This window comes from Ammospiza caudacuta, chromosome 5 (genome assembly GCF_027887145.1).
Source record: "Ammospiza caudacuta isolate bAmmCau1 chromosome 5, bAmmCau1.pri, whole genome shotgun sequence".
Lineage (NCBI taxonomy): Eukaryota > Metazoa > Chordata > Aves > Passeriformes > Passerellidae > Ammospiza > Ammospiza caudacuta.
Genome location: NC_080597.1, coordinates 71,203,156 through 71,230,199, shown reverse-complemented (window position 1 = coordinate 71,230,199; position 27,044 = coordinate 71,203,156). Strand labels below are relative to the sequence as shown.

At 47.0% G+C, this 27,044-nt stretch overlaps 1 protein-coding gene across 1 annotated transcript in view; it reads right to left on the bottom strand.

Annotated features, from left to right (window-relative positions):
* Nucleotides 1-27,044, bottom strand: part of FRMD4A (FERM domain containing 4A) — a 218,322-nt gene that overhangs the window by 113,674 nt on the left and 77,604 nt on the right. The window contains exon 2 of the mRNA XM_058804516.1: nucleotides 17,713-17,778. Within this exon, the coding sequence (XP_058660499.1) occupies nucleotides 17,713-17,778 (66 nt within the window). The remainder of the gene's footprint in view (nucleotides 1-17,712; nucleotides 17,779-27,044) is intronic.

Genomic DNA, 27,044 nt, shown 5'->3' with positions numbered 1-27,044 from the left:
TAAGGAAATAATTGGAAAATGTAAGTGCATACAAAAGTGGGTGATGACCCATGTACTGGGGTGATAGCAGAATTAGCCAATGAATGTAATGAACCATGAAAGGAGAAGCTTGGAGAGGAAATTTTTCTAAGCAGGAGGGGTAGAAAGCAAATAAAGGCAGCCTGGCTTCTGAAAAGGAGTGATCCTTGGCCTGTGGATGGGGAAATGCCCAAGTGTGCCAAGCAATGGCATGGCACAGGGAGTTGCTGGGCACAGGCTCAGCTTCCTTGACAATGTCCAGAAAATGTCTTTCTGGCTCTTACCCAGCCACATCCTCAGTGCAAAGTGAGATGGAAGCGATTAGACAACTGTATCTGCTCCTGATTTCATTAAACCAGATGTGGAAGGTGGGCAGGAGCAGATCCCACAGCAGCACTGTGTGCAAGGGTATCAGAGACCCTGTTCCCAGTAAATTCCACTGAGTGACAGAGACAAAGTCTCTGGGCTAGCCTGGAGATCAGTCATGCTGCTGGCAGATGCTGGAAGCACAAACACCTCCAGAAAATGATGCTGGAGGTCTTGATGGCCTCTGGCAACTGAAGGCATCTCTGCTGACTGGCCAGCAGCCACACTGCCTGTGTGACAGATCCCTCTCATCTCCCTCTCCCTCCTCATGTCCTACCAGGTGGCTGTGGACCCACCCCCAGACTTGCTCTTTGGCAATGAGTAAACAACTTTATAATTTCTAATGCTGAAGGGCTGCAGTTTTGGAAAGATTTGCACTTCATACACGAGGGTGATGATAATAATCACATTTAATGTGATTTCTGAAAAACGGAGGAAGGTGAATTCGGGGAGGGAAAAGGTTTTGTCATTCTCTGTGATAAAGCAGGAGAGATGTTTCACTTGTAGTAGGGAGTTAGCTTTGATTTTTGGGGGACTCAAGTGCCCCAGTGTCAAAATTCTCTCTTCCTTCACAGACCCTTCCACAACTGTGTGGTAGTTTTTATTCCTTGCATTGGGTACATGCCATGGACTCACTGGATGTCTGCCTCTGATTAACATTCAGAGTTTCATTATTTAAACAGTGGGAGCTGCATTTCTATTGGTTTTGCTTTCCATATACCTTAAACAGTTGTTGACAAAATGAAAGCTTTAGAAACTGGGTAGCCATCATCTGAATATATCCCCACAATTTATTTGGACTTGGGTATTAACCAGGACCATTCATTAACCACCTTCTGATTTGGCATCAGGAGAAAAAGAAGGTGTCACCCCATCCTTTTTTCCTCATGTGTCTGGGCAGCCCTGCAAAAGCCCAGGATGGGCTGAGTGTAGCTTAGGAGATCCTTGCAGCACAGGAAACACCTGTATGGGCTGCTGGTCCCTCTGCCATCAGCTGCTAAGTGGGAATTATACCCTGTACCATTAAATCACAATATAAGATGTTCTTTTTCACCAAGGATACAACCTCCTATTGAAGGAAATCCAGTAGGAAAACCTTTATTTCTACATATTCCTCTGCCAAAATTATTCCTCTGTAAAAGAAATAATTTTTATTTCAAGAGTTTCAAGAGCAGTTTCTTGGTCACTTCAATGTCTGGACTTGAGCTAGATTATTAAGGACTATGGGAAAGAACCTATATATTCAGAAAGACATATGTTCCATTCCACTTGCCCTAGGTCACAGGAAAACATTTGCCTGCCTGTCTGCTCTCTCAGGACGCTCTGAAAATGTGATTGCAGTTTGTGCGAGGAAAAAGATGCCAGAATCTCTTTGAAGAGAAAAGAATCTCCAAGGCAAATATATTTCACCCTGCAGTGTCTGAATCCACAGAGGAACTCTTGCTGGTAGGAAAAGTTATAAAAATGAGAGGAGAAATCCCAGAAAAGGCAAAATTCTCAAACACAGACTTAATCTCACACAGAAAGTGGTTATGAGAGCAAAGAAATATGTTATATCCTTATAATGTAAACCACTGTTGCTCAGTAGAGATTCATCCATCAATACCAGAAGAGAGCTGGCCCATGGTTCTTTGCTGGTTTGCCAGAGTTTTATTAAATGCACAAGAATGCCAAGTCTGTAATGTCTAAAAGTGAATTTATTTAACAATGAACTCTTTGAAAAGGGAGTCCCAGATGTGTAATTAATAATGAATCAGTGATGTGAAATCTGATCCAAAGCCTACTGAAGCTGATAGACAGACTCTGACTTCAAGGAGTTCTGGATAAGGCTCTCATTAGGCAAAAGGAAAAAAAAAAATTAAAAGCTGAGCCAGCTAGTTGGTTAAAAAAAATATTATAGCTTGGATTCTGTGCTAAACAGAGACATACAATAATCTGCACTGCACATAAATCCCTTCTCTGCTGACAGGGGACTCACACATTTCTGTGTCTGAAGCTGAACTTGAAATCTAGGAGATAAAATAAAATAAAAAAAGAGCTGTGAGAGAGTCTCCAAAGGAAAACCTCCAGTGGTTTGAAGTACAGCTCATTTCCTCTTGGCATGGAGGGGGAGATAGCTGTCAGATCTGTGTCATCTGCAGGCAGCAGATGCTGCTGCTCCCTGCGTGCGAGGCCGTGCGCGTCCCCCGCCCTGCTCCAGCCCGAGCGCCCACCTCTGCCCAGCCCTGCTGCCTCTCCCTCATCCCCACATAACAAAAAACACAGGGATTATCAGCCTGGAATCCCTGCCAAGCCCAGCAGAGCGTGGTGTCCAAGGGGGGATGCAGCTTGTCTTCCATCAGTGCAACTTAATTCAGTTTGTCAGCGACGCAGACGCTTCGGGTGAGCCTGATGCCATCAGCACCAGCCCAGCACTGCCCAAACCGGGCACTCAGAGATGGGCTCTGGCAGCCTCTGCTTTTCACTCGCCTTTCAGTGGGACTGTGATGGGGAGCTGGAGATGTTTGTTAATGAGCAATTTCATAGCTCCCTATCTTTTAAGGGACACATAAAGTGCACATATTGAGTCATCCCCTTGAGTCAAATATTTTTAAGTACAGTAACACAGCTCATTTTTAAGTAATCAAATAATAATTAAAAATAATCGTCTCCCATTTCTGCTGAGGAACGAATGCATCTACATTGAATTTGCTTCTTTAATAGCAAGTTGTAACTCAATCTAAATGTAAATTCCTGGAGAATCTACTATCTAATTCTCATTATTTCCACTTGCTTAATGCAATTAGAAACATCTGTCACTGATCAACTGTCCACACAGTGAAAACAAATAATAATTCATGCTCTCTGCCTCCAGAGTGTTTTTCAGGGAATGGACTGCTTTAGAACCAGCCACTAGAGCCCAAGAGCTAGAGCTGTGCAAAATGCTTGTGACAAGCCCTGAATCACAGCAAATGTGCCTGACCATCAGTGTCTCTGTAGCTCAGTGGCATTTGCTGAATCATTTGACAAATTCCTAGATATGTATATATATAAGTCACCATCCTGCATTCTAGAAATATTTGGCTGTGGGGTACCCGTTCTCAGGAATATATGATGTGCTGGCAGGGACAGATCTCACCCCTTATCCCAAAGCCTGGACCCAAAGTCATGGTGGAGCACACAGATGCAGCTCTGGTTGCTGAAGGAGCATCAAAAGGCCTTTGAAAGGGACATGAGTGCAGGGAGGAAAGACAATGGAGTTACTGGGGCTTATCCCAGCTGCTGTCTGTGTTCCCAATTTATCTGCCTGAAACAAGAGTGGAGGGAAAATGCAGAGTGAGAAGCAGGCAGAAATGCGATCCAGCACCCATGAGATGAACCAGGTCAGGGGCATGGATGGTGCTTCCTCCTCTTTAAAGCATATTAGTGCATATAAACTCTCTGGTTGCTCAACAGACAATAAAAATGAAAAGAGAAGATGAAGTTTAGAAGAATGAACATCATGAAATAGGTTTGTTCATCCCCTGCTCACTACAGATAGGATGGAGAAGGAGTAAAGGCAGAGTGGAGGTGGAAAGGTTATTCTAATCAGGCATCTACTGCTGAAATGTCCTCAAAAGACAGAACAAAATTAATCCAAAAACTTGTCTTTCTGTTAATCAGGAAATTCCACAAGCCAGTGCCACAGCCAAACAGCCTTTTTGCCTTTGAGCTGCTGAGAGGCACATCCCATGCAATGGTCTGGCTGCTGTGTGGGGCTGCTGCATGGATGCTGGGATAAAAACAACAAACAATAACACAACAAACCAACAAACATCAGAGGGACTGGGGAAACACCAGCAATGGCCTTGCCCACATCACCATGTGGGTCAGAACAACTCTACACATTAAATGGTTATCCTGGCTTCAAAGTGAGGAGGGCAAAATAAGTGAAAATGGCTTGGCTGCTGAGGTTTATTTTATTCTTAAAAAGGGCAGATGCAAATCTCTTTAGTTCATTCCTTTTCCAGGAGACAAGGGTAACTTAGAGCTACTACAAGATCCACTCTGACAAGCTGAAGCCTCTAACTCTGTCTGGGCTGCCAAACCAGGAGGGCCAGGATGAGATGGGACTTGTTGGCCTGCGCACAACCTTGTCAGGTCGCATTTAGTCACCAATGCACCTCCTGCTCCAAACCTCCATCCTGCACTGTAACCACAGGGTTATGCACCCAGCAATGAGCCACTGGTACCTCTGCAGTTTGGCAGTGTGATCCCAGTGGGCCAAAATGTACCTGTGCCCGAGGGAGGGTGAGGGGATGCCTGTGGTACTCAGTCTCTGTTACTCCAGGGATGAAGAGGATGGTGGCTCCCAAAGGCAGATGTGACAGGGACCAGGCTGCAGCTGCTTGTACAGGAGGGCACAGGAGGCACTTGTTCTGCTAATGGGGATGCTGAAGCCTGGCAGCACAGAGGAGGGGAGACTCCTCACCAAGATGGAGATAAGTCACTGAAACAAAATCTGTACTATTAACCAATTTTCCCAAAGATAAAACCTGGCATGTTTTGCTGGCTTTACCTCCAAGCATCTTGTTTGACCTGCTACCTAGATAGCGTCAAAGTCAGAACAGAGCTGAAGCTTCCTCCCAAGACAGATTTAGAATTGTGCTTCTTCCTCCCCAAATGTGGGCAGTTTCCCAGCAAAGGTAATAACAGGAGAGTTTTAATTCAAACATAATTGTAATGAGCCATGTCTGAGTGCAGAGAGATGGGAAAGTAAAAGATATCCTATCTTTGTGAACAACCTCTCATCCAAAAGGATTGCCTCTTTGGGAGAGGTCAGGGCAGGAATGCAAGGGGACAATGGGTACATCTTGCTGCTCATGATGAGCCAGTGCAGGTTTTTTTACAGCATGACCCAATTATAAGCCAAGAGCCATCTCCTCTGTCCTGAAAATTAGAAAAGCTGATGGTTTTCCTGATGATATCCAGTATTGTGGCCGACACAAGTGCCACAGGCAGGCTTTCTGTGCTCACAGTGACTGCCTCACTCCTCCTCCAGGCACCCAGCTCAGGCTGTGCTGCTGTCAGCAGCTACTGCAGCCCTTGGGGGAAATAATCCACCAAAGACAGAGACAAATCCATTTCGACTTCACAGAGCCCAGAGCTTCCCCATAAGTAGGCACTTCTCCAAAATAAAGCAATGAGCCACACTGGGAATACAGCAAGGTTTGGGGATTGGAGATTTGTGCTATCACTTGAGGCATTTTGCATTATTTCCAGAGAGAATGGTCCTAAAAAAACACACTCCTGGACAAAAGCAGAGGGAATGGATTGGGACTGTAGGGGGAGAGGTGGGGTATTCAGGGCTGGGGAACATCAGGTGTCCCTCAGGAAGGGCAGCATGGCCTCCTTGCACGCCTGTGCTGCCCATCCCAAGCCTCCTGCCCCCTCAGTGTGGTTGCAGGTGTCTCCTGTACCTGTGGGCTGAACCAGCCCCAGCAGCCTTTGCTGGCAGCACCACGGTGCCAGAGCCAGCTCCTCTTTGCTTTGCTTAGTGTCATTGCCAGGTGTGATGCTCAAACCTGTGTCTGTGTAAGCACACCTGAGCTGCTCTAAACCACCTGGCCTGAATCCATTGCTGCAGGCAAACTGTTCCCACCTGACACCATGCAGCCATGGCCAGCTGCTGCTTTGGGTTACCTGCAGCAAGGGAAAGGAAAAGGAAATTATTTCCTAGTGAGACAGTTAAGACCCTTTTTGCTCATTATGTGCAATGCCCCTGAGCCCAGGAGCCTCACTTATGGCCAAAGCTCTCACTGTGTCATGCTGAAGGAATTGCCTTTTGGTTGAAAGTTGAGATCTTTTGTCTAAGTTGCATCCATTGAGGCTGAAAAGGAAAGGGAATAGAAAACAATTTTCTATAAGCTGAGTAACGCAGCTTAGACAATCAAGCTGATCACCCATTCACTATCAACCTAGCATTTGTGCTGCAAAGCCTGATGGCAGCAATAAGGGGAAATGTTCCATCCTGAAATGCTAGCTCCAATTGGAAATGCACATTTTTCACCTTTGCAGGAAAGCAAATCTGCTCTGCTGCCTTGTTCATCATTTCTCCTGAGCTACACTCCTCTAGATGGTTCAGTATCTCCTGGAATCATCTCCAGTACATCTGTTATTATTTTTTAAAATTGCTTGCTCAGACCATGCTATAAAAAAAATAATTTTCTATTTCCACCATCTTCCAGGAGACAGCTTTTATCCTGTGCCATGTTTAGCACTTTCTCACCTGAATTTACTACTTGGGTTTCTTGTCCAGCCAGGAGGACATGAAAGGAGCAGCTGGAGCCAGAACAGGACTGGTATAATCACCCACAGTGTGAACACCTATGAGACAGCTGATTGTACAGAGTTTTTGCAGCTGAGGAGACAAAGGGGCACGACTCATTTCAGATGATCCCTTTTAGGATGAGCTCAGCTGTGCCCTACAAGTGCCCTCATCCCTCCACCAGCTCTAAAAGTGTGGCTCAGGCACAGACACCCACATTGTTTGTGCCTTAAGTGAAAAGACGTGAATCTCACCACTGCCTGCTGTGGCACACATCGGACAAGCCAGGCTGGAGGTGAGGGATGGGATGTGGCACCAACACAAGGGCTACTCCACCATGAAAGAGCAGTAGCAGAGAGTAGGAGGAGCACTGTGAATTTCAGCCTCGTTGTCCTGCTGCTAAACCAAATTTACTTCCTCTGTTGAGCTTGCTGGTGCCTCACAGCTGGGCAGACCCTGCAGTTGCTCCTGGGTGGGGGAAGCAAGGCTGGGTGACACTGGCTGGTCCATGGCTGGAGCAGCATCTCATGGAATACAATGACATGCTTCACAGCCACTGCTGGACACTGGCAGGTTGGTCCAGGCTGAACAAAAGCTCCACTGAAGCCATGGAGCAGCTGAGCCTGGCAGAAACAATAGTGATTTTTTGAATTTCTCCCAAGTAACTGTGAATGAGATGTTTTCTCTGTAATGGACCCATTAGATGTTCGATGTGCCATTCCTGTGTTGGTGTATGTGGTGAGAGGTCAGCAGGACAAACTGCTGATGCCAATGCTCTGCAAAGCTTCAGGAGTTACCTCACAGGAAAGGAAACAGCTTTCTTCCTTCACCAGATGTTTTAGTGCGATTTTCATCAGCCCCTTCCCTCCCCACCCCCCGTGATTTTGAAAAGTTCCAGGTGTGCTCAAAATTAAGGGTTTTTGACAAATTTTAGCAGAAGAACTGCAAAACATACTGAATATCTTCATCCGCATTTAGCCAGCTGTAAAGAACATTCAGCTCTCAGCATATGCAATATGAATAAACATGTGTCTTCAGCTTATCTCTCTCCTGACAGCTCACGGATAGCTCCCCAGCCTGTATTAGTTTAAATGCAATTTACTCTGGAAGACTGATAATAGGGGTATTGATTACGCAGGCCTTTGGAAATCACACCCTCATTTCCCTCTGCGGAGGGCAATGATTGCCATTCCCAGTTCATTTTCTCCTGAGGCTGGAAGGACTTTGCTGTGGGAGTCTTTCTCCTGAGGCTCCTCACGTGGCACCTGTGCAGGGCTCAGTTACAGGGGTCCAAGGGCACACGGGGTAAAACTAGCTCTCAGTACATGGGGTAAAACCAGCTCTCAGCACTGCTCAGAAGCCACCAGGCAGCTCAAAATGAGGGGATGTGCAGCACTGCTGTACCAGGAAAGCATCCCCCCCCCCAGCTAACCTCCTCAGGACACACAAGTACCTCTGCTGTCGGCAAGGTCACTCCTGACTGTCCCAGGGTGACATTATGATGCTTGTATCCCCAGTTGTTGCTCTGTTTATGCTGGATATTATGTTCTGTGCCTTCAGGACTGGCTCTGAAGAGTGAAAGTTTTGTTTTGTTATCAGCCACTCCCCCATGGCTGGTGGGACACACAGACAGGGCAGTACATGGTGCTGCTTTTGCCTTTTTGCTTTGCTCTTGCTTCTGCTTTGCTCTTGCTTTTTGCTTCTGCTCATTAGTTAGTTTAGCTAAACAGTCCAAATTTTTCCTGGACTGTTTTTCCTTTCCTTGTTTTTGAACCACTCGAGCCTGCTCCGGACTGGGACCTGGGAACACGGAGAGTTTGCACCCTGTGGCCTAGCGGGGCCTACTCTGGGCAGCAGCTGCCCCAGCGCCGCAGGGACTGAGAACAGAGCGACCACCCCCAGAAGACTTTCTGAATTTGTCATCTTTTTCAGAGCAGTGACAGAGTGGTGTCATCCAGTATTGTTCATTTTGTGTGTTGGGGGTGCTGTGCCTGTTAAATAAACAGGTTCTTTCCACTTCTCTCTGAGGAATCCTTCCCAGTTGCGGGGAGCAGCTGTGTGGGTTTGCTTTCTGGAGTGGCCCCCTTTTGGAGGTTTTCTCCCAAATTTGTCCTAAACCAGGACACTGACCCTCCACAATCTCAGGGACACTTTGCTCCCAGAAGCTATTGCCCCCTGCTTCCACCTGTCCCAGCTTCTGCTGATGCTCCTCCCCTGCCTGTGCTGAGGAACAAATCTGGACAGGCTGAACCATCCCTGCTGGGTTTCATTAATTTCCAGTCCAGCTTTTCCCAGACACAGCTTTGCTTTCTCTAGAGCTGCTTGACCAGATTGACCTTCGGTGCACGGCAGATCCCCTTGGAGGCTCTCCATGTTCCCTGTTTGGGCTCGCTCTTGATCCCTGCCTGCAGCTGTGCACCCTACTTGACCTCTTCAAATCCTGCTCCCTGTGACCCTCACTGATGTGCACGACCTGCCAGCTTGCTCTGCACAGCCTGCCTCGCTGCAATGTTCTCCTCTGGCAGCTCCATCCCTTGAATACCATTTGTAAGCATGGGGGTTGTGTCCATTCTCACCCACGGCGAGCTCTGGGGAGTTTGGAGCATGCAGCACACCTGGGAGCTGCTGAGACTCTGTCCGAAGTTTCCCTCATCTGTCTCACAATCGTCATTGGGGACTGCTGAAGAAAAGACCCTTGTCTGAATTTTCTGGCTCTGTAGAAGAAAGTTACATGCCAAGGGTCCCGAAACCTGAGAGCATTGCTAAGCTGTTGTTCACAGGTGTGTTTGCTGTATGCTACACTAAACCCAATGAAAGAAGAAGGGGGCACCTTGTCTTTTTTGCAACAATAGCCTTGGAAGTTGTCCCACCTCTTGGCCTGGCTGGACTTCTCCTGAGATTTGGGTGATCCCTCACAGACGACTCCTCACCTGTTTTACAACCACCATGACAGACAGACTGAGATGTAAGGAGCCTCTCCATCAAAAACCAAGACATGAAACCCCTATGTGAAAAGGCCCCCCTGACTCTTTCCAAGGACTGAGACTGAAACCCCCAGCCCGGGGAAGGTGTGTGGGGGAGGCAAGCTGACCAAAGCAAGATGGATGATGCCGGTGTGAGCAGTAGGCCAAGAAGACAATGGCTCTCGCCCACTGCTGAGAACATGGACAGTGTGTACCCTTCTCCAAATACCATTATTTTTCCCCAAAAATACAACTGATTCGGTTTCAAGATTCACCCCTTCCCCCATCAAAAAAGAATGTAAGACTGTGGATGAACTGCAACCCTGAGATCTCCCTGGACATGACCTGGTGAACTCCATTGGCTGGACATCAAAGGACTTCGCCGTTCTACGTTTGGTAACTATATACCTTCCCTTCTCTTCCTCCCTCTTTTTCCTTATTTTTCCCTTTTCCCCCAATTCCTCTCCAGCACATTTTGCTGTGGTTATTCAATAAAGGCACATTTGTTTTGATTATCATTGCAACCCCCTGTGCTGTGTTGGTGTTTTTTGCACTCTGAGATCAACCCATGAACCATCACGAAACCCGTTCATAAGGAAGGATCGTGACAGAGCTGCTGAGCCTGGACCAGCACCACTCTTGTTCTTAATGGAGCCAAGCCAGGGTGCAGAGCACAGGCTCTTCACCCCTGAATCTGAGCCCAGCTCAGGATTTCCCTCTGAGATGCTGATTCTGCCTCCTGTCCGAAATCTTTTCAGTTCTGCCCTCACAATCAAGGGCAACCTTGAGATTATCTGCTTTGCCACCTTCACCCTGCCTGAGATCCCTCTGGCTCTTAAGCTGAACTCCCCAGCTCTGCACACCAATTTTTTTTATTTTCTGCCCCTGTTCTCTTCAATTTCCATTTCCCAGCAAACGCTCTCCCCTCCAGGTTTGACTTCTGGGTTTGCTGGAGCCTAAGCTGAGAACTGAACCCCTGAGATACAGCTCTGCAGTCTGACACTAGAAGTTCTGTAAGCCATGGATGGCAGTGGTGGATGCTTTTTGAGGGAATTGGAGAGGCTCTGCAGAGCAGTTCAACAGAGGCACCCCTTGGAGGCTGGAAGGATGGATTTGGTAGCACACCTGGCTCTCCTGGTCCATTTTTCATTTATCCATTTACCTGGTGTAAGACAACATGTAGGTATTGTACAGAAAGTGTGTCTGCAGGAGGTGGGCTGGTGGGAATGCTCCTAGCACCACATTCACTTTGGAGCAACACCAAATGTGTATTTTTTTGGTAAACAGAGAACTTTTCAGCAGAAGAGCTCTTAGCTCGTGGTTCACTGGTTGCTCAGTGAGAGCACAGACATGAATTGTTCTGTTCTGTTCTGTTCAGTTCTGGGGTCCCACCTCCCTTTTGGTACAGCAATCTCTCCTCCATCTCTCCCCATCCCATGGTGACCAAGCCCAGCCATGTATTTGCAGTTTGCAGCTGTGCTCAGGATGATCAGAAGTTTCAAACAGGAGCCTGGGAGGCACACAACGAGCAGGATAAATCTCTCCTGTCAAGAGAGTGGCTTCACACTCCTCATTTCCCTTGAGCCACAGGCTGGGAAGGGGGCAATTCTGTGCTTTGTCCCAGTGATATAAATCCCACTTCAGACACTGCTTGGCAGGATCCTTCTGAGTTCATCCAAAGCTTTGGACTTCCATAATTTTTAATGCCAAAAATGTTAAAACATCCCATTTGCAATTCTGTAAATACTTGCTGGGCTGGTTTACAGTCTCACTCTTGCTGTAGTAAATCAGGATTTATTTCTGAAAGAAACCACAGTCCTAACACTGCAATTTGGAAAAAATAAGGTCTTTCTAGAAGGCATATTTGAGCCCCCTTCAGCTCAAATTAATTTGAAATTATGATTCAAATTCAATGTTTTCACATTTTCTCACTGTGAAGGACTGGATCCTGCCAGTCCTAGTATAAAACTCCACTCAAGTTCAGCCTGGTCTCCAGTTGTTTGTCTGCCCTACAGAAAACACGTTTTTTTTTTTTTTTTTTTTTTTTTTTTTTTTTTTTATATTTTATTTTTTTTTATTTTGGAGAGGAGAGACACATCACCCCATAACCTTCAGAGCCACTCAGAGGACAGTGATCAAGTCACTTCTGAGCCCTTGTATGAAGGAACATTTTCCAGCTGCTTCACTGCAGGCATGGAGAGGCTGGGTGAGGAGATGCAGGGATCCCTCCTTGGGCACTCACCAAGGGCATCACTGAGCCCATGCCAGCTCTCCATGCCCAGCAGGACATGCCCTATAGACAACTCCAAGAATATATTCACTGGGCAGCTCCTGCAAGGGTGTAGGGAGGGCAGTGGGGTGGCAGGGCAATACTCACCCCTGTGCTCACCCCCAGGCCAGCACTGGCTGCTACTGCCTTCCACGGGGTGGTTAAAAATGCCTCTGGAGCAGAGCCTGGTGCTCTGCAGGCCTGGAGCTGCCTCTCCTGCATGGCAAGGACAGCTGCTGGCACCCAAACATCTCCATATACGGTCAGGGCTGCATTTCTGCATCAGCCCTGGAGCTGATGTTCCCAAAAGGATCCCCAGTTCTGGCAGTGGAGCAGGGCTGGACCCCATTCTTCTGCAATTATTGTGGCTTCCCTGGGGAGACTGAAGCCATCCTGGGGCTTGTTTATCCACACTGAGGATGGGATATACTGCTGGTCCTCATGCAAAGCCTGTATCCAAAGTTAGGCAGCTCCTCCTGATGTAGGCAGGTGCCAGCCTCAGCACCACCTAAAGGTGATGGCAGTTTCTCTACCAGCCCAGGTAACCACCCTGCTCACTGGCATAAAGAAGTGAGGAAGTAGGAAAAGCCCCATGGATTGCAATTTCTTGATCATGAGAAGTACTGAAAATACTGCAAAAACTCCAACAGATTCTTGGGAGGGAGAGCAGACTGTTTTATTTGTCCCTCCAGTCATAATTAATGGTGCTATTGCTCTCAAAAGGTGCCATTGCTTCCCCAGGACAGTGAGCCTCAGGCTGGTGCCAGTGGGGCTGATCCCAGAGGAGTGAGGGACACCAAAACTGAACTCCAAACTGAGCATCCCCCTTGGGATAGCCACACTGGTGACAAGGTGACAGCCACCCATGTGGCAGTGAGTTAGCAGCCCACAGGGCACTCTGCCAGCTCACAGCTCCAGTGTCTCCCAGTCTGGCTTGGAGGAGGCTCCTGGGCATGAGATGCTGCACCAGGCAGGCACACTGCAAACAAATCCTGGGCTCCTGAAAGACTCCTCACTCACTCAGAGCAGAGCTGATTAAGAGGGATGTTCAGTGCATCCTGTTAATTTTGGCTGTGCATGTACAGGTGTCACTGTGCTTCTGCATGCACCTGCATGGCAGCTGGGAGATGGAAATGCTGCAGGAAGAGTTACTCAAGAAATGTCCACATGGAGATAGAGGTGGTTAATCATCAAAATACCTACAGGTTGTGCTGACCCCCTGTCTCTCCCTGTCTTAGTGTTTCCTGGGAAGGAGGTCAGATACAAATTGCCCAGTTATTTCCCACAATGAAATTGCAGAGCTTTCAGACCCCACAGACAGCTCTGCTACAAGCCTCAGATGAGCTCCATTTCTGCAACAGCTCCTCCAGAGAGAAAGAATTAAGAGGCTTAACACTTGTGGATGACAGTTGCCTGAGCTGCTGTCAGATAACAGGCACAGCCAGTGCAGGAGCCAGGATCAAGCCAGGCTGCCTGATTCAGCCATCCCAGAAAAAAAAAAAGCCATGTTTATAAAAAACCCACATGGAAAGGAAGGAATTGCCAATTACACAAAAGTCTTTAAATAAAGCAACACAAACCTTTCATGTGCAGCAGGCAAATGATACATGGTCACTGGGAAATAATATAACTGATAGAGAGGCTGCGAGTGGGGAATGGAGGAAATCAATTTTTCAGAAGTATGAAAATGAACTTGCTCACTGAAAAAGATTAGCTGGATAAAGCAAAACATTTTAAATAAAAAGAACTGGGCTAGAAACTAAACATGCATCAAACAGAAACAGGAAAAAAAAACCCCAGATTTTAAGATCCAAGGAGCCACACTCTGTTCCTGATCAGAAAAAAAAAACTGTCCAAAAAACCATGCTGTATAAACTTGCCACACACCCCATATCTTCAACAGGCATTTATCAAATGAAACACACACCAAATGCAACTCTTCTGCCTAATCCCAAGTCAAACAGCCTTTGAGTTTCAGACCCTCAGGAAGAGATTTCCATATGATCCTCCTCTGTCTCTGTTTATGATTAGCCCTTCTAAATTTCAGCATTTATCTGACAAAACACATTGGGGAGGGTTTTCTTTTATCCACAAATCCTCTGTTTCTGCTTTTCCTTAGCTGCTGCTGCACCACTCTGCAGCTGCTTGACTTGGGAGGACAAGATTTCAGTCAGGACCCTTTATTTGAGTGAAGCCAGGATCTCTTTCCTGATGATGGTAACCCCAAGCCTTGCATTATGTGCCAACACTGGAGCAAGCCAAGATTCACAGAAGGGGTTATAAATGCTGCCTCTGGGCCAAAATCTCACTTTTGGGGGACAGTAATGCAAATAAAACCTATGTGCCTGGTGGGTCCAACTGGCAATAGCTGTGTGGCCTGTCAGAGGGTTTTTTGCAGTTTTGGGAGGGAATTTGTGGTGTTGAAACATTTCAGTCTGGCCTGGCAGAGCTGTCACACTGAGCCACTGCTGACTCCTGTGAGCAGAAGCACCAATTCCCCTCCCTGTCCTCCTGCAGCCTGGCCCTCATTACCCACCAATTGATATGTTCCAAACGACAGATTCATGAACCCCCATGTCTGATCACAGCTAATCCACAGACAAAAAGGGAGCACATTTGCTTAACACATTGCTTTTTGCAAACACCCTGATTGTTCCCAGATGCATCTGGCTTTGCCCAGCAGCACTTCAGGCAGGATAGGAAATAATTTCATCTCCCCAGAGTCACTGGCCAAAGCTTTTTCAAGATCTTCTGCATCCCTTTGAGGGAGCTGCACTCAGCTCTCTCCTTCAATCAGACCCAGCTTCTTCTGCTGCTTTTTCTCTACACCAAAGAGGAGTACCCCAAAGATGAACAGAGGGCTGGAGCATCTCTCCCATGAAGAAAAGAGAGCTGGGGTTGTTCAGCCTGGAAAAGAGAAGAGTCCAGGGAGACCCCACTGCAACCCTCCAGTACTTAAAGGAGGATTATTAAAAAGAGGGAGAGTTACTTTTTCCATGGGCAGATAGAGATGGGAAAAGGGGGCATTGTTTTAAACTAAAAAAAGGGAGGGATTTAGATTAGGTGTTAGGAAGAAATTCTTTACTCAGTTCTAGTGAAAGGTGGCCCTGCCCATAGCAGGGGGAGTGAAGCTAGATTGTCTTTAAGATCCCTTCCAACCCAAACCTTTCTGTGATTCTGTGATTCTATGAAAATACAGCAGCAGGATCCCTGAACCCTCCTCCAGGCAGAGCACCTGATATCACACACACAAGCCCTGAAAGGCAATGTAAAGCCAGACCCATGTTAGGCTGTTATTTTGATCTCACCTGTGGAGAGAAGTCAAATTTACTGATTACTAGCACTCTTTCCGAAACTTTCACAGGAATGGAAAAGCTTTCAAGAAAGGTTGAGGTTGGTGTAAAGGAGGAAATTTCACATGAGAATTTAAGGGACAGACTCCTGAGCAATTCAAGCCAATGCAGGTCTAGATCTTGAGGCCCAACTAAGCTCTTTCATGATAAAACCCAGCAAACCAGCCCAGTGTTCCAGCCCATGGTAAGACACCCACAGAAAACCACAGCTTTGAAGTGACAGCCAGAAGCTTGGGCTTGGATGAACACTTTATTTACAGCTTCTAGTTCCATTCAGCTACAAGATTAGGTAACACTAATAAAAACAACGGTGCTCAGAACTTACAAAACAATTTTTATCTGAAATCTCACGATAAGATACAAACAATATGGGTCAGCTGGTGAGATTTCCCCTAGCAGAGTGCATGCTGCTCCCTGAGGGAGCTGAGCCCACTGGGACAAAGAGCTGCTCATCTCTTTGGGTAACCTCAGTCCACTTCTGCTGAGTGGAGCAGCTCCAGAACCACCCAACACTGGTGGCTTTGCCTGTGCTTTACAGGCAGGCAAACCAAAGTGCTGTGCCCATGTCTGCAAAGAGAATCAATACTGGAGACATCCTCAAGTCCAAAACATCCACCTTCCTCTTCATCTGCTCCACTCAAAAGCGATTTCACCCTGACTAGAAGCTGCCTAACAGCATTGTCATTAGGCCAGAAAAGCATCTGAGATGCCTCAGTGGATACTCCTGTATAAATGGGGGCATGGGGGAGCTCAGAGATCTGAGTACTGCATGCAACAGAGGTTACTGCTTTTTCTGGGCATGAATTTTTCATCATCACCCTCCCAGCTTCCCCCATTCACACATTACTTGAAAACAGCAAAACAATTTGTTGTACTAATAAAATTCAACCATGGGTCACTTGCAAACTAGTTAGTGTGATTTACAGAGCAATTTGCTTCCTCTATTGATTACAAGGAATTCCACTGAAGGTGTGATCAAACACTTAGAAAAACATTATATCACGTGGCATCATTCCTGCTGCCTTGGAAGTGGACACGTTTTCCCAGACCAGCCTCCTTGGCTGTCATCCTCCTGTGGTTTTTTAGTGTCATTGATCAAACCCCAAATAAGTAGGTTGGCCAGGGCAGCTCTCATAGATTTCCTGCAGTATATTTTAAGCTGTGATTATTAATATACCGAGCAGTGCTTTAGCAGAGCTGTTCTCCAATAGTCCCTTTTAATTTTTAATTGAACTAAGAAAAATTAGAAAAGGCATTTAGATGACACAGGAAGCCAAGTGCTGTGTCCTAGTGATGAAGGTGACTAAACTTCCCCCCCAGCCAGCTGCAGAGCATCAGAGAACCTGGTGCAGCCTATGCAGAGACCATTGGTATGGTGTTTTGTTTTAATTAGTCATCCTCATTTAGCTGTTCTCCTTCCACCACTGGCCTGACTCATGGTTATCCAGGCACTCTCTGAACACTCTGTGTGTCAGGGGCAGCTGAGGGATTTCACCTCCTAGATGACTGTAAAAACATTACCCATTAACAGTTTTGTAATGGTATTTTTAAGCAACTTTCCAGAACGTGAGGCTGAACGTGTTTCCTGTGATTCAAGTCCCCTCCAGCCATCCCCATTCAGGTGCTGGGCAGGATCCTGCCCCCCCTCACATCTTATCAGCTGTAGCCAGGGCATTTGGGTGCTATGGGAAGTTTCATTTCCTGCTGCTTTGGCTGCCTGTGGCTGCCTGTGGAAGCCTTTGTAAAAGGAAAGACATTCTTCTAATTCTTGCTGTTAACCCGTTGGGGATCTCTGAGACAGGAGCCAAAATTGTCAGGAAAGTGTAGGATGCTACAGCTTTCACCAGCCATTCCTGACAAATCCACCACCAGACTCTCATTGTTTCCAGCCTTCCTTCTTTTTATTTAAAGTAAAAAATAAGGCAGATGGAACATGGACTAATTTTAATACATATTTGTGTTTAACACATGAGCCTACAAGAAATCCCTGCCTGTGGCATGACCACCACAGCATCTTCTGCTGCCAACCACACTCACAGAGCATGGGCACAATCCCCTCTGATGTGCAGCCCAGCAATTTAGGATGGCAAGCAGAGAACTGGAGGTATTTTAAGCAGATGCAATGCATTTCTCATAGCTAAGCAGTGCCTCAAAAACATAGTTAAGAGATATAATAACAGTGTCAAAAATGACCAGAGGTGCTTTTCTATCTCATTGGCAGGGACTGGGACAGTTTTGGCACAGCATAAAGTAAAAATATGTCTTCAATTAGTCCTTCCCACAGATATGCCTCTGCAGATCCTTCCCAGGCAGCCCTACTGCAGCTTCCCTGAGCTCTGCAGGCAACCACAGCGTGAGGCTGCTGAAAAAACCAGCTGAAAACCCTTTACTATCCCCACCCTGGTGAAAACCCACGGCTCTAGCAAACTATCAAAAGATGAAATGTGCAGTTCCTACCTGAACAAGGAGCTCCAGCTTCCTGTCATCAAGGAGGTGCACTTGGCATCTGCGACCCTCTGTCATCTGCAAGGGAGAAGAGGAACACGTGTCAGGGTGTCTGGAGTCACAGCTGAGCATGTGGCTGCTGGCTTCCCCCAGCACAACTTGGAGCCTTTCATTCAGTGCAGTCCTTTTGGTTTGTGTTTACTCCTTCCTTTTTAAATTAATCCCCCTTCTTTTGGCACCAGGGTAAAGAAAAGGCTGGAAGGAGAAAAAGAGAAGCCACCCTGGGAGCTGTCACGGAGTGGTGTTTGGTGCCTGCTGGGATGCAGCTGCCAGGAGGAGGAGGGTGCTCCAGTGTGCACAGTGGGGGCAGGTTTGCAGCACAGGGGCCATGATGTTTCACATTGAGGCCTCCAGCTCTGCAGCTGGCTTGGCTGGCAGAGGAGACATCCAGGCAAGCTTCCCCAAGCCCCTCACCAGCAGAGATCCAGCCAGGCCACAGGGACTGTGGGGCCAGGCTCCTCCCTGGCTGTGCTGATGCTGCTCCCTGGAGTGGCACCAGGGGCTTGTTTGGCCCTGAATCCTGAAATGGGCTTGTCCTACTTGGAGTATCCTATTTAGGATGTACCACAGGAGCCACTTCTGACATTGCTGTACTGGTCCAAGGTGCTTCCACACCAGCAGTTTATTACAAGAGTTAACAAATAATATCATTGAAACTATTATGTGTACAAGGCTTATATGAGATTTCCAAGGTCCATGGATTGGGGTCCTAAGAAATAAATGGGCTGTGGTCTGAGGAACTCCTCTATGGAGCATCAAGCCCTCTCTTGCACAGAGCACCGTGAGCGACGAGCAACTTTGCTCTGCAGAGTTACAGATCCCAGCTCAGTCCCACAAAGCCCTTCAGAGACAGGCACAATCCCACTATATTAATGGGATATGGGCAGCCTTAAGCCTCTTTGGCTCTTGGAAATCCCTTTCTCAGGAGGACTTAGGCAGCACACAGGCAGCCCCCAGTGTGGGCTCACCCTACAATGCTCATGCACACCTGGACCCACGTTGGCACAGACCCAGAGCAGCCCGACAACTCAGCTTAGCCCCCCAGGGACCCACCAGCTGCAGCCAAGGCACCTTCCTGTGCTTTGCATGGATCCCCAGCTCAATTTAATAATATTGCTTGCCATGGCAAGTATCACCAAGTCTAAAGTATCACCAGAAGGGAGCAGAGTCCACAGGATCTGGGTGGGAGGGGGTCACAGGCTGCTGGAGACAAAAGTGCTGCAGCATCCTGGGCATTCCTGCCCTCATCCATCACCTCTTCCCACCAGTGCCAAGCTGAGCCCCTGACACAAAGCTGCCTTGCAGAGAGTGGGAACTGTGCTTGGGGGGTTAACTGAGGACAGCTCAGCTTTTTGCTTCAGCTCTGTGGGTTAAAAATCAGCTGCCCCTATGACTGATGGGGCTGGATGTGCTGGCATGCAGGAGGCAGTGGTGGTTGCTCCACCATCAGCTTTGCCCATTCAGGATTCCAGGCACTGTGTGGCCATTGCCACAGGATCTGCAACCTCAGCCATCTCCAGCATCATCATCCTCATCCTGCTATCTCTCAGCACAGGAGCCCATCAGCCTCTTCTGGGTGCTTCTGTCCTCCCTCTTGACAGCTCCATCCCACATCCATCTCTCCCTTTCCTGGTATCAGACTGAAGTGAGTCTTACCCAGCCCCTTCCACAAAATAGAGATTCAAGAATTCCAACAACTCTGTTGAACCTTAAGCTGGCCATTGAAGAGGCAAAGTTTATTATGAGAAAAATTCTGTCAAAATGAGCTTTTCCCTTCAACTAATCCACAATTTACAATTCTGGAAGACACAATCCCATGTGGTTCACACAGAATTTTTGTTATTCACCCCTTTTTGTTATTCACATCAATGCATCTCTATCCTGCACACAAAATAACATCACCTTCCTTCTCTTCTTCCATCAGCACAACTGGAACCCTGGCACTGCAGCTAAAGGAAAGCCTTGTAAAACAAGGCTTCTCATAAATGTCAACCAGTTACCGCCATGGCAATAAATTGTCTTAGAGAATTTCCTCCAGTAAGAAATGTTATGCAAAAAATAGCTTCTCCTAAGGTCTATTACTTGGTGAGCGAGATTTTTCACTATTAAACAGCTTTCAGCTCAGTTGTAAAAATATGCCAGAGGCTCACAGAAGGGCTTTGCAATGGTTTTTCCTGCTCGGAAGAGTTGTGTGGGTCATGTTCACACAGGCAAGAAGAACCACAAGCTTCCTTCACTGGGCTTCCCCAGCAGATAAAACTCCGAGTGCCTGAGCTGTGCGTTGACATCTCCCTCATCCTCTTACTGTCACATATCCACTGCATCTCCAAGATGAGGAACATGCAGTGATATTCCAGCTTTAATATGAGTTTACCCAAGGCAAGAGATAAAGCAGTGAGTTCATTGTGGCAATGGTAGGGATGGAACACAGTCCTGCTTTCGTGTGTTGTGCTCCATTGGCTATAACAAAGTTGAAATATGAATAAAAGCAGGTGAAAGGGGGAAGAGGGAACATTTTCTGAGATGTCTGACTTTGTGCTGTAGTGTTTCAGCAAAGCACTATGGAGCTTCTTTAGCTCTCTGTACTTTTCCAGCCCGGAGTTTCATAACCCCTTAGTGCTTTCACTGCTAAAAGAAATCCCAAATGCAAACAGCTGGGAACATGAATAAATATCTGAATAAAGCAAAGCTCTGAAATGCAGCACATGACGGTTGACTAATTGAAAGGCCTTTCATGAACATCCCTTGAAGCTCAGCAGGTCCACAGGTTGGAGATCTGCTGCAGCATTTCCTTCCCCCAGCCATGGGGCTTTTCATTTGCCTTAGAAATGAGCAGTGCTTTCCAAGAGAAAAGAAAAGAAGGTAGAGACAGGCTTCCTACTTGATACAAGTTAAATTATGATGGTCCTGCCCTCCCTCCTTTCTGCTTTATTATTCCACCAGGTGTCTGAAGCCCACATTATGTGCTTTTTTGCATTGTTGGATCAATACAAACTCTGCTGGTTCGTCAGAGCAAGGAACGGGAGCATTTCAAAGCACAGCAAGAAGGCCCTGATTTAGCACAGCCTGTCTGGGTAAAAGATGCTGCCTCTGACACTGTGCAAATTGGCTGCTCTGCACTATCTGCTGCTCTGCCGTGCATGGGGCTGGGGCTGGCTCCTGCAAAACCAGCCAGGGAATGCTTTCTGCTTCCCTGAGCAATCAGAGAAGGGAAATCAACACCAAAGCCTCATGAATGGGAGCAGGAGGTCACCAAAATGAGCTGAAAGTTTGGATGGAAGGAGGGAGACCACAGGACTGAATTGAGGTTCTCCCTTCCCAAGGCTCTTACCCAGAGAAGGATGGGGGAGAACTAAGCTAAGAGGAATTTGAACTAAAGAGGCACGAAGGCATAACTTTTCCTTCACCTTGAAAAAGCAAAATCCCAGCAAAGGCACAAGAAACAATTGTTGAGCAGACTTCCTGACGAAGAGGGGGACACTCGATGTGGCAGGGAAACGGGGGAGTACAGTTGTGGTTTTCACAGTGAGCTCAGTGAGATTTCCGGTACCAACACAGTTCCCCACTTTCCTTCTGGAGGTCAAGATCCCTCTTCCCTAACTCCAGAAATCAAAAAGCCAAGTTCAGCCTAACAGCTGAGATGCGCTTGATGCTCAAAGACAGAGGGAACACTCAAACATCTCAAGTGAGGTGAGGCAGCTCCTAGAGGGGTTCCATGGCTATCACTGCTGCTCACTCAGCTGCAGCTCTGCCAGGATGCTGTATCCACAGCAATCCCTCAGATTTCCAAAGCTTCTCAAGACATGTGAAGAGGTGGGAGTGTGTTACACACTCCTGAGTGCTAACAGTTCACCCATATGGCAGCAAGCTGCACGGGCAGGGTGTGAATATGGGCCATGATCATCTCATGGACCACACTTAACACAAGCTCAGATGGAAAATTTGCGCCAAAATGCAGAACACATTTTTTCCCCACCCAAAACAGCTCGGCAACTCACATTTTTATTCTGAAAATCTGCCACTTCTTTTAGTGCCTACTCATGCAGCATGACCCCCCAAAGAGCTTGAAGAACTGAGCATGAGTGCTTTTAAGAAGCTCTGTCATTTATACATGTGAATATGTAAAGATAATATATCTTCAATACCCAAACACAGATACTGCTTTTAAGGCACATGAAGACCTGAAGCAATGTGTCAGTGTGGCTGAGGAGCTGGAGCAGCCTGCAGGAGGGCTGACTGTACACAAGGCATGCATTCTTTCTCTGCTCCTTGGCTTCTGCCTACCTTGAGGACAGAAAATCTGATCCTGACCTTTGCAAAACATCTTGAGGTCCATCACTGACAGCAATTCCTGACATATACGGTTGTTTACTCTAATACAGAGATGCTACAGAAAGGAAATCTGCCTCATGGTTACTCATGGGATCTTCTGAATTGCAGCTGTTTTTCTCAAGGAAAGGATGTTTTAGTTACCTTTATCACAAGACTTTAAATCTCCTTTGGAGGCTTCTACCCAAATATTTACACAATGGGTTTCCTAGGGAAGGCAGGCTGGCGGTTATTTTGCTTTGTGCCATGAAGTGCTCTGATGATTGCCCACCTCTCTATTCATCTTCACTGTAACTCAAACATTGTCTCAGAGAATCCTGTAAACTGTCTGTGACACAGCCCCAAAACCTCCACAACGCTCAGCTAATCCCTGTACATCCAACACTTTGTCACTAAATTATCACAACTGCCCACAGAGCTGCTCCATCCAACACAAACTGCCAAGGTGATGGGACGAAACAGCTCCAAAGAGAACCTTTCCCTTTCAGAATGAAAAAACCCTCCTGGTGAAAGCACTGTCACACTAAATAACTCAAAGGCACCAAATGCAAATGCTATTTACAATGTCAGTTCTATAAATATCTGTGGCATGTTTCATTAGCCAATGACTGCAGGAATAAAGAAGAATACAGCATTTTCTTCCTTGAATCACATCAGAAATTATAATTGGAGGCAATTACTGTGCTGAATCCACAAAAATCTGTGTCACTATGTCCACTGTTTGGACAGAGCTGCTGAAAGCAGATAGAGAGAGATGACAGCCCACTGATTACAGTAAACTCTTAGATTAAACATCCTGCTCCCACTTGACCACTTCTTACCGCCTTCTCATCCTGGCAACTCCTAAGCTTGTTGAGAGAGAGAGGGAGGAAAAGCAGTGTGTTTTTGATGTCTGCACAGCTTTGCACATGTGGCAGCACTTCACTTTCCTGAACTGGGGCCAGTCTGGCAAGCAGCTGCCTGTAGCACTGACCAGCACTGCCTCTGCATGTGCCTGCGTCCATCTGCTGTCTCCTGGCCTACACTCACACTTCAAGACCCTGGAGGAATGGACTATCTTTATTTTTATGCCATGTGTTTGCAGAGCATCCTTGCTGTTGCTGGTCTGCATCTGCACCTAATGAATGTTACTGAGGGTGGCTGGGATGAGGGTGGCTGTGAGTGTGAAGAGCTGAGCCACAGGGCTGACCCTTGATGGGGACCTGGGAGAGGGGACATGAGGAGGAGGAGGAACACTGGCTGGGCTCTGCCCTTGGGGCTTGCTTGTTTTTGCAGGCATAGAGTCACAGAATCATTAAGGTTGGAAAGACTTCCAAGAACACCAAGCCCAACCAAACACCATCATGCCCACTAAATCATATTGTGCAGCGACACAGCTACTGCTTTTTCAAACACTTCCAGGGGTGGTGACTCCACTTCCCTGGAGAGCCTGTTCCAATGCTTAAATCTGGTCATTTAGGTGTGAATCTACGGGAAAGATACCTAATGAAGAGAAGGAAGATAACTTGGTGCAAATCTGGTTCACCTGTCCCAGCCATGGGACTTGCCCAGGGCCCTGCACTGGTGAGCACATCACCATGGTCTGCAGCACTGCTCATGCCATCCCCTAGTCCAAGCCCAAAGCCCTCACACTCACTTCCCTGCTCTTCCTTTTCACTAAAATGGGCAATATCTGAGGCATCTGTGCCTCAGTGGCTTGAAGCTCTGAGGATGTGAGACAGTCTGAAGAAACTGTTATTTCTCAATACAGTCCTCATTTCCACTATTTATTTCCACAAGTCTTTCCTAGATAAATGATGAATAGTAGTTTGTGTTATTGTTTTTTTTTCAAAAAGGCAGAAAAATTATTTTAATTTGGCTCCTTACTCCTGGCTTGTGAGCACAGGTCCATGTAGCCTGTCCTGTCTGCCAACACAGTTCAGAACATGAGCTGAGCTTTCTGAAATATGCAGTACAGAATCCCAGAATGGTTTGGGTTGGAAGGGACCTTAAAGACCATCTAGTTCTAACCCTTGTGCAACAGGCAGGAATGCCACACACTAGATCAGGTTGCTCAGAGCCCCATCTAACCTGGCCTTGAACACTTCCACAAACTGGGTATGAAGAAGTAGGAACCCGCTAAACACCTTTTGTGTGTGCCCATTAGGCACTTTTTCCTTCAAATTTGTTCATGCTATTATTTCTTATGGGAAAGGCTATTTGGTACTCTGGAGCAGGTTAGCTGTAAGCCAGTTGTTTTTTCCCCTGGGAAGGTATCCCAGCTCTATTCTCAGGCATTTGTCACCTTCTAGCAATACTTTGCTAAGAAAACCAAGATGTTGCATATTCAAATAAATAGGAACAACCTTTTAAGTATTCCATTTCAAGGGAACTTGGTGGCAAATGGAGCTTTGAAACTGAGAAGAAAGGCCACAGAAATATGCTGTAGAAATGGACGACGGCGATACGAAGAGAAGTAGCCAATGGCTGATGCATAACCAGACTTCACCTTCTAAAGCAGTGTGTGTTTCACTGCTATGGACATGCTTTGAGGTTCTGAAATACATGTACAGTCCATAGCTGGATTGACTGGCCAGAAAACAGCAGCTGACAAAGGTGCAGCACCTCCCACGGGTTTGACAGCACCACAGGAATGTATCGCGTGCGAGGCCTTTGGCTTTCCCTGCCAGCTTCTTTATCCCACTCCTTGAAAAATTAATGTCCTTTCCAAAGGATTAGTGAATGGAGGCAAAATTGTCAAAACCATGGTTACAGATACAGCTCTTAAAGTCCTCTCCTATCCCACATGAAGGGAGTGGTGCATGGCATTACCCACTGCATGGGGGAACTGCACAGGGATCTGTATTTCAGAGGGGTGACATCAAGTGATGCGATGATTTCTGCCAATGCTCATTTGTCAGGAGAGAGGAGAACAGCCTCAGTAATTAGAAAGCAAGAGTCCTTCTGGAGAAGGGAGGTGGGACAGTGTCAGCTGGGGTGTCACCCTGTCGGAAGCACCGCTGGGACGGATGGCGCGACCCAGCCATTGTGTGGATGCCGACACCGAGTGATGGGAGAAAAATTAAGGCAAGCTTCAGGCTGAGTGACCTGGTGACTTCCCTGTTTTGTCTTAGGAGCTGACAAAAGAATTCCTGTCCTGCCCAGGGGCTCCTAGCTTCCTTCACACAGCGCTTTTCCAGCCTTGCTTGGGCTCGGCATCACTCAGGGACATCTGCACAGGTTATTTTTCATGCTTCCCCTAAACAGCACTCAGCAAAAATGCTCTGATTCAGCAAAGCCCATAGCTGTGTCCATAAATCCCCTTTATTTCAGTGTGACATAAGCAAGTGTTTAAGTGGCTTACTGTATCAGGGCTGAAATGAAAAACCGTCTCCTACGGTCCTTAAGTCCATTCACAACATCAAGCAATAACTCTCAGGCGAACTTTAAAGTCGGAAATGCCGCGTCTTAACCTCAAAACACTTGGTGCTTGAGCTGTGTAGTCAGAATGAAATCTAATTCCAGCACCACGTTTTAAACCGAGCAGGGCATTACCCAGATGTCTGAATTACTGCTCTGAGCGTGGCCAGCCCCAGTGGCCTGCTTGCAGTTATATCCTGAGATAAGAGAGCCCTTTCCTGGACAGACCGGCTTCCTCACCAGAGCGGAGGCTGGGCTGGCTCAGGTCACGTATTGTTTTCTTTCTTGAAAATAATATAGATCTAAATCTGCTCAAATACAAAGGGAAGCAGAAATTCTTGCACCCTCCCTGCCCTGTAATGTTGAGGCAGGAGGAGAGGGCATTCCCAACGCAGACTTTTTACTATGTTTGACTCCTCTGCCCCTGTAAATCTGTCCCTTCCCTTTCTTGGCAAGGAAATAAACCATTTGCCACTATAAAAATATACCAGCTTCCAAGAATTATCCCCACTATTTACAAGGCAGGAGTGGAGAGTGCAGGAGTTCTGATATGGTTGGTCAGAGCATCCTCTGAGCTCTGGAGCTGGGGCTGACCACAGGGAGGTTACACAGTCTTCGGTATTATTTGTTATTTTTAGTCTAGAGTATTCACTGGTCACAGATGTCTTAAACTTGCAGATTTGAAACACCTTCACACAGCAGAAGTGTGTTTTGATAAACCTTGACTCAGCTGCTCAGTTGTGCAGGTGGTTCAACATGGTCACCTGCTTTGGGGACAGCATTTTTTGGTTAAGCACATGCCAGAGCTGTTAAAACTTTGCCTCAAATTGGGATATTTTAGCTGCCTTCTCCACTTTTACTTGGGAAGCCCATGTTGTTCCTACAGCCCTTCTGCATGTGCAGCAAGCTGGCTGCACCCACCAATGGATATAAATAATAAATAATAAATGATAGTGCAAAAGAGGCAGCCCAGCTGCTCCTCCTCCCCCAGCTTGGGGCTCTTCCCTGCTGGCTGCACTGTCAGGCAAATGAGTTTGGAATGAGTCAGGGATGGGGCTTCTATCCTCTCCCAACAGCCTTCCCTGCACAGCCTCATGGACCTGGAATATCAGCTCCTGCTGGAGCCAGCACCAAGCCCTGGTGAGACAGGAAAAGCTGCAGTCCTGCTCAGAACTCCACCACTTCTTACAGAGCAGATGATGAGCTGGTCACATTTAGGTCTGGTGAAACCACTGGATCCACATGAAACCACTACAGCCAAAGGGTTGCATCCTATGGGAAGTAGAAGGGGAATGGCAAGGACAGACTCATTCCACCTTACAGACCTAGGGACTGCTCATCCAGACTATGCAATTCCTCTGCGATGCCAAAGGAATGCCCAAAGACTGAAAAACTGCCACTATCACAAGAAGAAAACATTGCAAAAACAGTCCCCCTCATACCTCTGTTAATAAGACAACAGGTAGACAATCCTCCTTGCTGCCAACTTCCCAGTTAACACCCAAAATAACTTGCCCTGTACATAAACTTCTCCTGATCCAACTCAGCTCACCCAA